Source organism: Rhinopithecus roxellana, chromosome 2 (genome assembly GCF_007565055.1).
Source record: "Rhinopithecus roxellana isolate Shanxi Qingling chromosome 2, ASM756505v1, whole genome shotgun sequence".
Lineage (NCBI taxonomy): Eukaryota > Metazoa > Chordata > Mammalia > Primates > Cercopithecidae > Rhinopithecus > Rhinopithecus roxellana.
In genome coordinates, this window is record NC_044550.1 from 49091773 (window position 1) to 49107116 (window position 15344).

Consider the following 15344-nt stretch of genomic DNA (forward strand, 5'->3'; position numbering starts at 1 on the left):
CTAAAATTGCACATAATTATAAATATATATTTAAAAGTAAAATTATTATTTATTTGAATTTGTTTAAAGAATACATTTTTACCACTAGTGTGCCTGCTGCTCTTCTCTTTTATTATTATTTTATGAAAATTCAAGACAGGATTCACCAGAATGGAAGCTGGAGATTCCGAGGTTGTAAAGAAATAGAAGCAAGTTTAATAGGTAGAATCAAGGAGAAAATATTTTTCTGATTTCCTGGCATTACAATATTTAGCATTAAGTTTTGTGAATTGTTGCTTATTTTTCTTAAATTCACATGTGCAAAATATGTACATTCTTAGTTTATGTATGTCGGTAGTCTTTTAGAATTCTATCTTTGATCTGAAGTTTAATACAAGGTCCTTTTGTTAAATAACTCAATTTAAGACTTAGTTAACTCATTTTAAAAGAAATATTCTAATTTTATAACTGATAGCTTTATAACTTATAATTTTTATAAAATTAAAACAAATAATTTTCAAAGAAATGTTCTGATTTTAGAAAACTCTATTAATTCTTCATGCTCTTGTGTGTTGAGTCATTCATTGAAAGAAAATTTGTCTAAATTCTACACTAAATGAAAATATACTTAGGTGTGTTAAGGAGAAGTCTCAGAAATTATGACAGAAGAGTTACATAAAGTTACATAATCCCCTAGAGAGGAAACATTTTCCAGGATAGAAGCTCACATGGTCCAAAAATTATTTAATCGTGGATCATGATCTAAGCTATTAGACGGAGTATGGAAGTAGCAATATAGTTCTTTATTTATTTAGATTTAACTTCCAGGGCTTACATTATATCATTTCTGTCTCTTGGTTAGAAGTAGCAAAAAGATAATTTAGTATAAGCTAATTTCTGACAAATAATATGACATGAGATTTTCAGAGGTCCTCACTCTGAAAATTAACCATATTTTAGTAACACCAAAACTTACTCAACATTTCATCTGAGGAAAGTGACTCAGCATGTGAGTGTTACAGTTGCAAGTGAATCTGCCTTCTGCCTATGGGAATGATAGAATGATGATGGAAGAATGTGATGAATCAGAATTTTAAAAGCCACCAGAATTCTACCTTGGCAGTATTAGTGTACAGAACTCTTAAAGAGACCCAAATGCAGTATCAGATTGTCTCAGAAGGATAAAAATCCAGTTTCCAACAGTGATTGAATTTGCTAATTACATCTAAGGTCTATGCACAGTCCCTACTCATTGTAATACCTGACAATTTCATAAAATAATCTATTCTTAACTTGATTAGCAATATATATATATCACTAATATATTAAAATACATATTGTATTAGTGTGTTTATGTATCCTAATATAGAGATATTAGTAGAGGGAAGACTTACCACTACCATCTTCCTGTTCAATAAGAGTTGGTATCAAATTCTTTTATTATATATTTTCTGTTAGTGGGGATGGCAAATGCATGAAGTTTGGTACAGTGAGTTTATCTTGAGCCATAATCCTGTCTTGAGTACATAAAAATCTATATAAATTTATGTGCATATATTCAATCTTTGTAATTCAAGATAACAGAGCTTATCATTTCTAGGCATAAGGCTTAACACTTTGGTAACATAGATATAAATATTCTCTAGGAATAGTGAATGGTGAGTAAAGTTAAAATGGGAATTAGAAAGATTTCCAGGATATTATCACCCAGAAAGATATATTAAAATAAAGAAAATGAAATTCAATATGTACATCAGAATTTCAGATCTAGAGCCTATATCTCTGCATTATTTTTATGCAAAAGCTTTGTGATCTATTAAATCTATTTTGAGTTCTGCCCATGAAGATATATTTTAAATAAATGTTCTTCTTTTACATTGGAATATCTCCCAGATCCCCCACACCAAAAAGAGAACTGTGAGATATACCAGTTATTAATACCAGTTATTAAATCAACAACTGGGCCAGGTGCGGTGGCTCATGCCTGTAATCCCAGTACTTTGGGAGGCTGAGGTGGGCGGATCACAAGGTCAGGAGATTGAGACCATCCTGGCTAACATGGTGAAAACCTGTCTCTACTAAAAATACAAAAATTAACTGGGCATGGCAGCACGTGCCTGTAATCCCAGTTACTTAGGAGGCTGAGGCAGGAGAATCGCTTGAACCCAGGAGGCAGAGGTTGCAGTGAGCCAAGACCTTGCCGCTGAACTCCAGTCTGGCGACAGAGGCAGACTCTGGCTCAAAAAATAAATAAATAAATAAATAAATAAATAAATAAATAAATAAATAAATAAAATTAACAACTGTATAGAACCAATTGGATCTAAAACAACATAGAGACTAGAATTTCAGGCAGGCCATCTGTTGTTAATTGTTGTTGCTGTTGTTTAAAGGCATGTGAAGAACAGCAAAAAAAAAAAAAAAAAAAAAAAAAAAAATCAAGGGATTTTAGCCCGAAAGATAAAATTGGCCAGTTTTAGGAGAGGAATGGAGGAATGGTTAGGGATTACAGGTTATAGTTACATATTTTAAGGTTATTATTTGGATGAAGAAACATGACAATTCCTGTTTACCTAGTGAAGAGAAGTTCCATAGGGTCAATGTGATTCAATATGTAGGATGCCTTTCTAAGTGGTTTCAACAATAAAATAGATTGCCTAGTGAGTGGTGTTTCCTCCATTGGAAAGATTTCTTTATTATAGATGGAAATATATAATATAATTATGTAAATTTAAAATAAACCTTTCCCAAAGATATTTAATTCCCAAATATAATTTTAATATATTATTTAATAGATGATTTGATACATAAATAATATTTATTGGGGACTTGCTACGTATCAGGCAATTGTGCAAGGATCTTTACCATACATAACTTTTCCAAATCTTTTATAAAACTCTGCATAATAAATACAGCTTATCATCAATATTTTAGAGGATAAAATTGAGGTTTAGAGAGAAGTAACCTGGCCAAGGTCACATAGTTGGAAAATAATAGAGTTGGTTCTCTAGCAGAAAAAGATGAATATATCTGCCAGAGATATTGTAAAAAACTATTTTATACTAAATAAGAAATAGAAATAGATGTTTCCTAAATCCCAGACAGGTTAATGGCAGAAACCATTTTTTTCTAAATGTTTGAATGGAGACAGGCAAGAGAAAACACCACATATTGAGTTTTTTGATCTCAATATTTTTTGTATGTCTTTTCCACAATATCTATAAAATATAGATATACCACAAATAGCAATTTAGTCAAACTGGTCTCTTCGGACAGTATGATAGGAAATACTTGGAATTTAAAAATAAATATGTTTTCAGTTTTTTTTTCTTTAATCAAAGATTTCTTAATACCAACCTGTTGTGAGACAGATATTACTTGAAATGACAAACACGTTAATAATAAAGGGATGCACAACTGTTTGCTCTATCTTTCCCTGATATTTCTGCATGTCAGTTGCTTTCCTAAACTGGAAGCAAAACATATTTGCTTCTTTGGGTATGCTTATCACCTTCAAAGCCATAACCATTTCTTTGCAGTGATCACTTTGTTTAGGTGTTAAATCAAACAATGGAAACTTTGAGTTTAACCCGAGTGAGATTTTCACATTGGAATGAATCTCATGAGGATCTCTTTAAGGTCACTGCCAAATTACAAGATGTAATTTGAAAAGTAAGTGGAGCAAAATTATATCGTGCTGCTATCTTAATGCCTTTCCCTATTTGCTCCCCCTCAGCATCCCTAATTCTTCTTGTTTATTTCCCCCCCCCCCCCCACAAGAATGCCCTCTCTTTCTGACTTTTAAGTAGAACAAGTGAGTAATCAAGTATAGTTCAAGAGAGAGATTTCACTTTCTTGCTTCACCCTTCCCCATTTTGCCCCTCCCTGTGTGCACTCTGTCCTGGCTTCCTGGTTTTAAGTTCTGGATGATACCTGGCAATAACAGAGAGACCATTATAATTTCACCTTGAATTCCAGGTTTCTTTTGATTTACAGTCTCAGAAGAAGTATCAGCTCTTTAGTCATGTTGTTTATTTCACATTGAACCATCCCATTTTGAAAGCCAGCGTTTCTTATCATTATAAGGCAACCGTGTTTATAAGAATAAGACAAGGCTTCCTGCTGAGAAACATGCTCCGTTGATGGGAGTCAATGAAACTAAGACAACATATTCTGAAACATTCATTCTTAAACTGGCTTTTCACTTCTGGAACTGCATTTATATTTATAAATAAGGGTAAATGTGTTTTATAAAAGAAACTCTTTTGAGGTTGCTGGCAGCTCAGCTTTTTTCTTTTTTCAAATATGTATACAAGAGTAGAAAAGAAACTGATCTGCATATTAACACTATCTGGAATGATTTATGATAAAAATCAGTAGGATTCTAGTAGATGAATGCAAATTAGACCTTTTAAATCAAAACCTAAATTAATCATTGAGTTATAATTGCAAAGTAATATTATTCTACATTAGGTAGCATTGGGTAGCGTCGTTATTTCAGTCATATGACAGAAAAGGGCCTTGAAAGCCTATGTTCTCCCCTTTCCACCATTTAAAATACTAATGATCATGCCACTGGCCTCTCATCCAGTCAGTGAAAAGTCAGACTATTGCTCTATGGCATGAGTAGCCCAGTGTTTTCATTTATTTGTTGTTCTATTCCTGTGTTCTTGTTTATCTTCATTTCATTTTTGTTTTCAGTTGACATGTGGTCAGTAGGGTGCATCATGGGAGAAATGATAAAAGGTGCAGTGCTGTTTCCTGGCACTGATCGTATCCTTCTTAGCAGCCAGTGGTATCTATGGGTGTCACTCTCAATTAATTCCCTTTTGTCTCAAATGCAATACTGCTTATGGTATTTGTTCACTGTCCTTAGAGAGTTTCTGTGAGACTCAATGTCAAATATTTACAAGCTGGCATTATGGCAGAGTAACTTGGTCTCCTAGTAAGATCTTATGCGGATAATACAGTAACAAATATGAAAGAATCAAGCTGATATCAAAAGCCTGCCTTAAATCAGTTCTATCAAACTAATAACTTTGAGTACTATTCTTCCTTCTTTTTGTTGTTGTAGATGTTTCAAAATTAACATATATTCATAGCTAGATAATAAATAACAAAGTCTTTCAGTTCTAAGACTGAAGATTTATACTTTGATATAATGAGAAATATTCATTTGGCATGGAAATTTTTATCAGATTCATGTTCCTCCACAAATACTAATTGGTTTATTTTAACATATATTTAGAAAGCATGGATGTGAATTTCATTTAAAATTGATCAACTTTTTCTAAAATTATTTTTCTTATTCACTCCATTTATGGGAATAATAGCTCCAATTCCTTCTCTTATTTTCTGCATATTATTAACAAGTGTAATATTTAAAACCTCATTAATTAACAATGGTTATATAAAATATCTGAAGAAATACATTGAAATCACTTGAATAAGTAAAAGTGATTCTCTCTTAAGCAGCAAATAATTAACAAGTAAAGATCAAGGCCAGATGTGGTAGCTCATGCCTGTAACCTCAACACTTTGGAAGGCTGAAGTAGAAGAATCAGTTGAGCCCAGGAGTTTGAGACCAGCCTGGGCCACAGAGCAAGACCCCTCTCTCTATGAAAACAAAAATAAAAAATTTAGCCACACATGGTGGCAGTACCTGTAGTCTCAGCAACAAAGAAACTAGCTGGGAGGATAGCTTGAGCCCCAAGGTCAAAGCTGCAGTGAGCAGCGATCATGCCGCTGCACTGCAGCCTAGGCAACAGAATGAGACCCTGTCTCCCAACAAACAAACAAACAAAGAGATTCCAGAGGTTCTGCAGTATTAAATATATATGAATAGTGTGTGATTAGTGATTTATATATGGATGTATCATGGGTCCTAGCATCAGGCTTAAAAATAAGTTACTCCTTTAGTTAAATGTCCCTGTACACTTAGTCACTTACTGAAGTTTTATGTCTTTGTCCTACTAAAGGTAAAACCTCTGCTTTAATAACATACTTCAAAAATAAAATTGAGCCTATAATAATGGCGTTATAATGTGTAATTAGACTAAATCTAATTACTAATATAGTGCATCCATACCATATTATGATTAGCCATTTGCATTGTTTCTAATACCTACATTACAATTTTTAATCAAATGTCTACAATGCAATATACAAAATCGAGGATTAATATTTATATCTGGTTTTACATATATATACATATATAAATATATATACGAGTTCATACATATATTATCTCTACATATTAAAAGAAACAGTTCTAGAAATGATTGAATTAGGCACTCAATTTTTGTTGGAAGAAAGAACTTAAAATACTTTAGTTAAAAATAAAGTTACAATGTTTTTACTTCTGATTATTCTTACTAAAAACTTTTTTCTAATCTTCTATTTGACACACATTTTAAGAAGTCTTTCTGTCTAAATTGCTGTTTTGTCTTCTAAATATACATTTTATTAAATGACATCTATAATTTACCACATCAATGTTAATGCTATTTGAAACTATGCTGACTTTATAAAAATTGAATTCCTTCAGATTTCTTAAAAATCAGGAGGAATTTTAAAAAAACAGGACTTCTTTTATTCCCAATGAATTATAAACTTGTGTTGGCCTTTGGGCATGAGTATGAAATTGTCTTTAAGTTTGGCTGATTTTAGATAATTTGATGAAAATAGATTCAGTTTGTTAACCTCTTTACTTTTGCAGAAGTTCATTGTGGTTGAATAATTGGTGACTGAAATGACTATTTGCCATCTGTAAATTAAAATGAGTGTTTTTATGACCTTTGTTATGCTTCTATTAAGAAAAATTAAAGCAGATTTCTACAACTGAATTACCAAATACAATTTAACATTTTTTAGAATAGTTTTGTGGGAAAAGTTGCTTGTGTGTCATTTTTTAACTTGGGTGTCAAAATTCCTTGTAAACAATGCTTTAGGGTTCTGGTAATGTGGCAGTATCCCATTCAATGCCCTTGATATTTGGAAGTGAAGTCCTTTATGGAGCTCTTTTATGGGGACATATTTGTAAATTTCTTGGAGGACAAATAAGAATCATTTTCTAAAGTATGTCTTCTGATTGTGGGCTGTGGTCTCTTAATTATTTCAAACATGTTGGTTCAAGTTTTAAATCAGTCTTTTTAAAGCAAACAAATTATAAACACTGAATATCAAACAATTAACCTCAACATGTAAGACATTACTGATGCAAAAAATTCTGTTATTAGAAATGAGTTATCTGAAAAGACAATAAAATTATACCTAAATCTATTAGTTAAACAGAGACATTAAAATAGAGCTGGATATATGCCATATGTATAATATACACCTATATAATACATTATAAGGAGCTATGTTATTTTTAATCAATATATCCTCATTTATATAAAAGCACTCTCAAAACAATGATTCTAAAAGCTTTATTTTCATTCATAGAAATCATTCTAAATGATTTCTAAAAGCTCTTGGAATATGAGCTCTGTAAATCTTTTTTTTATTTTTAATTTTTCTGGGTACATAATAGGTGTATATATTTATGGGACACATGAAATGTTTTGATACAGGGATGCAATGCATAATCATATCATGGAAGATGGAATATCCACTCCCTCAAGTATTTATCCTTTGTGTTACAAACAGTTCAGTTATACTCTTTTAGTTATTTTAAAATGTACAATTATGATTTACTATAGTCACCCTGTTGTGCTACCAAATACTAGATCTTATTAATTCTTTCTAACTTTTTATTTTAGCCATTAACCATCCCCATCCACCACCTCCTCTGCTATCCTTTCCAGCCTCTGGTAACCATCCTTCTATTCTATCTCGATGAATTCAATTGTTTTGATTTTTTAAATTAATTTTAATTTTAGTTTTAAGTTCCAGGGTACATGTGCAGGATATGCAGGTTTGTTACATAGGTAAACGTGGACCATGGTGGTTTGCTGCACCTATCAACTCATTGTCTAGGTATTAAGCCCAGCATGCATTAGCTATTTTTCCTAATGCTCTCCCTCCACCCACCTGGCTTCCCCGACAGGCCCCAGTGTGTATTATTCCCCTCCCCGTGTCCATATGTTCTCATTATTCAGCTCCCACTTGTAAATGAGAACATGTGGTGTTTGTCTTTCTGTGCTTCGCTTATTTCACTTAACATTTCTAAATGTACCACAAGTTCTTTATGCACTCATCTCTTGATGGATGCTTAGGTTGCTTCCAAGTCTTGGCTATTGTGAACAGTGCTGCAACAAACATGGGAGTGCAGGTATCTCTTCGATATACTGATTTCCTTTCTTTTGTGTATATACCCAGCAGTGGGATTGCCAGATCATATTGTAGCTCTATTTTTGTTTTTTTTGAGGAACCACAGAACTGTTCTCCTAGTTATTATATGAATTTACACTTCCAGGAGTGTACAAGGGTTCCCTTTTCTCCACATCTTCACCAGCATTTGTTGTTGCCTGTCTTTGGATATAAGTTATTTTAATTGGGGTGAGATGATATCTCATTGTAGTTTTGATTTGCATTTCTCTGATGATCAGTGATGTTGAGCACTTTTTCATATGCCTGTTTGTCATTTGCATATCTTATTCTGAGAAATGTCTATTTAAATATTTTGCCCATTTTTAATCAGATTATTAGATTTTTTTCCTATAGAGTTGTTTGAGCTCCTTATATATTCTGGTTATTAATTCCTTGTCAGATGAGTAGTTTGCAAATATTTTCTCTCATTCTGTAGGTTGTCGTTTCACTTTGTTGATTATTTTCTTTGCTGTGCAGAAGTTTTTAGTTTGATATGATCCCATTTGTCCATTTTTGCTTTGATTGCTTGTGATTGGGAGGTATTACTCAATAAATTTTTGCCCAGACCAATGTCCTAGAAAATTTCCCCAATGATTTCTTATAGAAGATTGAGAATTTGAAGTCTTATATGTATGTCTTTAATCCACTTTGATTTGTATTTTTGTATTGGTGAGAGATAGGGATCTAGTTTTATTCTTCTGCATATGGATATCGAGTTTTTCCACACCATTTATTGAAGGGACTGTCTTTTCCCCAGCGTATGTTCTTGGCACCTTTGTTGAAAATGAGTTCACTGTAGGTGTGTGGATTTGTTTCTGGGTTCTATCTTCTGTTCTATTGATCTATGTGTCTGTTTTTATGCCACTATCATGCTGTTTGGTTACTATAGTTCTGTGGTATAGTGTGAAGTCAGGTAATGTGATTTCCTCCAATTTGTTCTTTTTGCTTAGGATAGCTTTGACTTTTCTGGGTCTTTTGTGGTTCCATACAAACTTTAGGATTGTGTTTTCTATCTGTGACGAATGCCATTGGTATTTTGATAGGGACTGCATTGGATCTGTAGATTGCTTTGGGTAGTATGGACATTTTAGCAGTATTCATTTTTCCAATCCATTAATATGTAATATCTTTCCATTTTTTTGTTTCCTATTCAATTTCTTTTCATCAGTGTTTTATAGTTTTTATTGTAGAGATCTTTCACTTGTTCGCTTAAGTTACTTCTTAGGTATTTTATTTTATATTTGTAGATATTGTAAATGGGATTACTCTTTTGATTTATTCTTCAGATTGTCCACTGCTGTCATACAGAAATGCTACTGATTTTTTATGTTGATTTTATATCCTGTGACTTTACTGAATTTATCAGTTTGAATAGTTTTTTGATGGAGTCTTTGTTTTTGCAAACATAACATTATATCATATGCAAACAAGAATAATTTGACTTCTTCTTTTCCAAGTTGAATGGTCCAGAAATGCCATCCAAGAGCCAAATCCTGAAATTGGTACCTCAAGAGCCTGCTCGGTGCTCTACCCACATTGTGGCCAAGCTGGTACCTGAGGTATAAGACAAAGTTACCTTTACTTTCCCTCTGCTTTTTTGTCTCGCCCCATAGTCACCACAACTGGGAATGTGCTGAGTCTCACCTGAGGCCAGCAAGTCTCAGAGTTTTACCCAAGGCCTTCAATATAGTACCGGGGTATTGCTGCTGGTTATTCAGGGCCCAAGGACTCTTCAGTTAGCAGGTGATGAATCCTGATATGACTGGGTCTTTCCCTTTAAGGCCATGGGTTCCCTTCTGTCCTAGGGTGTGTCTAGAAATGTCATCTGGGAACTGGGGCCTGGAAGGAGGTCTCACAACTCTGATCACTCACAACTCTGATTGGTGCCCTAGCCTACTGTGGTTGAGCTGATACACAAAATGCAAGACAAAGTTCTTTTCACTCTTCCCTCTCCAATCCTCATGTGGATAGAAGAGGTCTCTTTTGGAGCCATGAGCTATGCACCGTAGCGGTAGAGGAGGGGGAATGCCAGCACTCCCTTAGCTGCCCTGGCTGGTGTCTCAATAGGTCACATGCCCCAAAAGTCCATTGACTCTGGGCCCAGTTCAACACTAGGACTCTCCTAGGAGTTGCAGTCCTAGTGACCCTACTGCCTTTCAAGTTTATTCTCAGCCCAGAGAAGTTTCGCCTGCAGTGGTAAGGCTTGTGGGAGCTCAAGTTCTGACTGCTGGGATTGGTGATTCCCCTCTGGCTAGGGCTGGTTTAAATGCTCCTTCCATGGGCAGATGTCAACTGAATTTGGTTTGTTTTCACGTTCTGATATAACAAGGGCAGCACTGAGTTCATTTCCTCACAAATACTGTGCTCTCCCTCTCCTCAGCACACAGAATTGCTGCTAGGGGATGGGAAGGGGTGGTACTGGCAATTAAAGACAGTTTCTCCTGCCTCTTTGGTGCCTCTTTCAGCAATATGGAGTTAAAACCAGATACTGTCAGTGGTCATCTGATTTTTGGTCCTTATGAAGGTGTTTTTGGTAAAGGTAGTTGTTAAATTGGGGTCCTTTCAGGGGGAATGATTGGTGGAGCCTTCTATTTTGTCATCCTACTCTGCCTCCCCAGACACGTCTTCTTAATATATGAACTAACTCAAGAACAAAACTTAAAATGTTAAAAAGGTATTGTATCTTTTATCTTTTGGGCCTAAAAATGTTTAACACATTGCTTTTAGTAGACATTTTAAATATATGTGCCAAGTCTGTCCTACAGACTCTGGCTGAGTAACGGATGACAAAAGTACTCTGACACAGGTATTTTGCCTGACAGTGTGGCTAGGGGGACTGCACCCCTTAGCACCACCAATGAGAGTGCAGTGCAACCCAAAGTGCAGCCCCCATAAGCTGGTTACACTTGCATTTATTTAGTACAGATTTAATGACAAAGGCTTGGAGCAAACACAATTTGTGAGTAATTAACATTGCCAACCCCCTGAGTAGAGAGCAGTCCTGTGCAGGAATGATCAAAGGTTGGTTTCTGGAGACATAAGTAAACCAACGTATCTAGATAAGTTCCTTTACATTTCCTTGTTATCTACCCTTTGCCTTCAGGCTCTGGATAACAGAATTTGGCTGCCTTCAGTCATTTCTCCTCTGAAGCTTTCTCAAAACCTCCCAGCCTTCGAAGAAGGTTTCCGTCTTTCCCTATAACTTTTTCTTACAATTTTCCCACCACCCTGACTGAACTCTTACATATATGTTAATTGAATTTTATTCAATCAAATGTGTTTTTAATGCTCTACAAATGAATCAAAATTTAACTGTTGGGATAATTTGGGGGGGGAGATGTAATGAATTTTATCATAGCTGATATTTTTACTTAAGAAATTATAAAATATTTTATATTAAACAAGTGAGTTAATATTAAATGCATAGCTTTTGAACAAGATTAATAAATAGACACACATATGCTACTACTCAAGTTAAAAAATAGAACATTATCAATACTTTCAAATACTTTTATGTGCCCCACACCAGCCACAAACTTCCTTTTCCGCAGAGTTAGCCAAAATTATAAATATTTGTTTTTAGTATCTCTGTGACTTTCCTTATGTTTTTACTACATGCATATTTATCCTTAAGCAATCTATGGTTGAGTTTCATGCATTTTACATACCATACTGTCATCGTTATCTTGTGACTTGCTTTTTAAAAAAGTTAACATATTTTTTAGATTTATTCATGTTCATGGACTGAACATAGTTAACTCATTTTCATTGCTGAATAGTATTTCAGTCTGTGAGTATCTATAACTAACCCTATAAGTAGACTTTGGAATATATACGGATTGTATTTTTTTTTCTTTTATAAACCATGGTATATGAATATATGCTTATAAGAGCACATGTGCAAGGTTTTCTTAATAATAAATGCCTGGGGTCATAGATGTACACATTTTAAACTTTACCATGTAACATCAAATTGATTTCTAGAGTAACAGTTTATATACGTAGTTGTCTGCTTCACATCCTCATCAAGTTTTGCTATTGTCATATTTATTTTTAAATTTGTTACCAGTCCCTTGGATACAAAATACTATTTCACTGGAGGTTTAATTTACATTTCCTTGTCTACAAGGGAGGCTAAGGATCTTTTCCTATGTTCATTGGCCACTAGTATTTTCCCTTGGTAAAATATCATTTTTATAAAACAAAGAATGAACACATTTTTTTCTATTGTGCTTTTATTTTCTGTTGATTAGTAGACATTCCTTATATAACTTGGCACCTAATTTTTGTCAGTTTTATGTGTTACAAATATCTTCTTGTATTTAGATTATTTTCCCATTTTATTTTATAGTAATTTTAGAAGTTGGCAATCTGTTTTTTCCTGTAATTTATATGTTTTATGTCTTAAGAATCTTTATATAACATTATCTTGTGCTATAACATTACCGCAAATATTTTAAAGTTAATCTCTTACATTTAAACCATTAGTCCACATGGAATGGATTTTTTTGTGTATGTGTGAAAGAAGGACCCACTTTATTCCAGTTTCATTTTTTGACTAACTCTTTCTTCACAGATCTATAATTCTGTCTCTCTAATAAGTTTCCACATATTTGGTGGGGAAGTGTCAAGTCCTGGGCTGTATATTCTGTTCTACTGGTTTGTCTATCTCTGCACGATGAACATCCTTTCTTAATGAATATAAATGTATGCTCTGCACTTAGATCAGGTAGGGTAAATACTCTTTGTTTTTTGTCATCTTCAGAATTATCTCGACTCTTAATGCACCATTGCTCTTCTATTAAGATTTTAGAATTGGCTTATTAACTTTTTATAAAAGATCCCTATTGGTATTTATTTTGGAGTTGTATTTAAAGTTCAATTTTGTATAAAATGCTATTTTAATTAAGATGATTCTTTTAATTTTTCTTCTGAACATAAAAGGATCTTGACACATGTTCATTTAGATAGTTGTTGTCCTGACTTAAATACACTATTGATGTTTGGTATTTCAGTTTTCTTTTTAGGTTCATAAATTGACAATATTATGTTTTTTTCAAACAAAGGTGTTTGTTTAGATTCACCCTTATGATTGCCCTTTTTTGGCTTACCACTAGTTCTCACATTTTGACCTTTTATTTTGAGATGATTATTTTTTTCTCCCAAAATATATATTTTGGAAGTATCTTTAGTGGAGTCTTTGATAATAAAACTCTTATTTTTAATTGAGGTTCTCTTACCTGAAAGATAGTTTGGTTAGATATAGAATTTTACACTGAAATTTATTTTGTTTTTGGCATTTGAAAGATATTATTCTACTTGCTTTTTGTTTACAGTATTGCTGGTAAATAATCAGTTGTCAGTGTAATAGTCATTTTAGGAGATAATCTGTCATTTTCCTTCATTTGGGATTTTTTTTCTTGGTCTTTGATTTTCTGCTGTTTCTCTGCTATGAGACTAGGCATGGATTTCTTTTTTTCTTTCTTTTTCTTTTCTTTTCTTTCTTTTTTTTTTTTTTTTTTTCTTTTTTGAGTTGGAGTCTTGCTCTCTCACCCAGGCTGGAGTGCAATGGCATGATTTTGGCTCACTGCATGCTCCGCTTCCCAGGTTCACACCATTCTCCTGCCTCAGCCTCCCGAGTAGCTGGAACCACAGGTGCCCGCCACCATGGCCGGCTGATCTTTTGTATTTTTAGTAGAGATGGGTCTTCATTGTAGCCAGGATGGTCTCCATCTCCTGACCTCGTGATCCACCTGCCTCGGCCTCCCGAAGTGCTGGGATTACAGGAGTGAGCCATCGCACCCAGCAGAGATTTCTTGTTATTTATCTTCCTTGAGTGTCATTGTTTCCTAAATTCCAACCTTTCTTCAATTACTGGATTTTCTCAGCTATCATTTATTTGAATATTTTATTTTTTCCATTCTTTATATTATGTCTGTACAAAACTCTGATTGGACATAAAATAGACATTCATTTATAACTTAAATATTTTTTGAGCACCTACTATGTACTGAGTACTTTTTGTCTCCAGAGATATATTAGTGAACAAAACAGACAAAAATTCTTATTACCATGATATTTACATTAAAAAGTGCAGGATACTAGAAGAAGGTGATAATAGCTACAGAATAAGAGAAACCAAAATGCTAGGATGGGGGCAGGGATTACTTCTATCTTCCTTTTTAAGTTTAAATATCAAAATCTTTTCAAGTGGCAGGTTTTCTTGACTTCATATAAGCTTGATTGCCTCTTCTTAACTTCCGTTGTATGTAGTGTTATATACAGAAATGAAAGTAACTTTCCCGATTTGGTCTTACAGAACAGAGTACAGTGTTCTTACATTTCTACCGTGTCCTTAAATTTCTCTTAAGTAGATTCTATATTTCTGTTAGTGTAAGCTGTTTGTATTAGCTTCTTTGTTTATAATTATTTACTAAATAGAAAAGGACTTTAATATTTTTCGGCTTTAAAATAGAGATGCCAAATTACATGATCTCCAAGGCCTCTTCCCATTTTCAAAATACTATCACATGCTGAGAAAATCAAATCCAAAATTTTTGAGGTCAGAATATCATACAACTGAAGATGGGGGCTATTTACAAAAAATAAAATTAAAATAAAAATTTAGACTTGTAAGAGGCCTGTGCAAATGAAACACCTCAAAGATTAACCTTCAATAGCTTAATGAAAATTCTGCCTTTGTAACACATATTAATATATATTTGATTTGCTTGTATGTTACATGTCTCTTCGTTTTTTGATTTGTAAGTAAAGATAGATTATAATACTGATTAGATTTATATCATGCTTCAAACATTAGCCTTGGATATTCCATGTCCCACATTATAACACTAGCAATATGCTAGGACCAGTGTACAAATAGCCTTTTACTTAATTTGCCAGCTTTATGTTTTGGCTTATAATTCCTCTTCCTATGCTCATTTATAATTAAAACAGATGTTAGTTGCAATTGTTCATTAAGTCACTTATTCATAGATCCTGTTACCAGAATCTGACAAGGACTTTTGAGAGGAAAATAACATTTTTAAATA

The 15344-nt window shown here is 33.5% G+C and overlaps 1 protein-coding gene across 7 annotated transcripts in view; it reads left to right on the forward strand.

Moving 5' to 3' along the window:
• The window catches only part of MAPK10 (mitogen-activated protein kinase 10), a 358682-nt gene that overhangs the window by 285760 nt on the left and 57578 nt on the right, over positions 1 to 15344 (forward strand). For 2 of the 7 annotated variants that reach the window (XM_030921036.1, XM_010370611.1), the window contains exon 8: positions 4681 to 4752. The exons of the other annotated variants lie outside the window; for them this stretch is intronic. In XM_030921036.1, coding sequence (XP_030776896.1) covers positions 4681 to 4752 — 72 coding nt within the window. The remainder of the gene's footprint in view (positions 1 to 4680; positions 4753 to 15344) is intronic. 7 annotated transcript variants of the gene reach the window in all.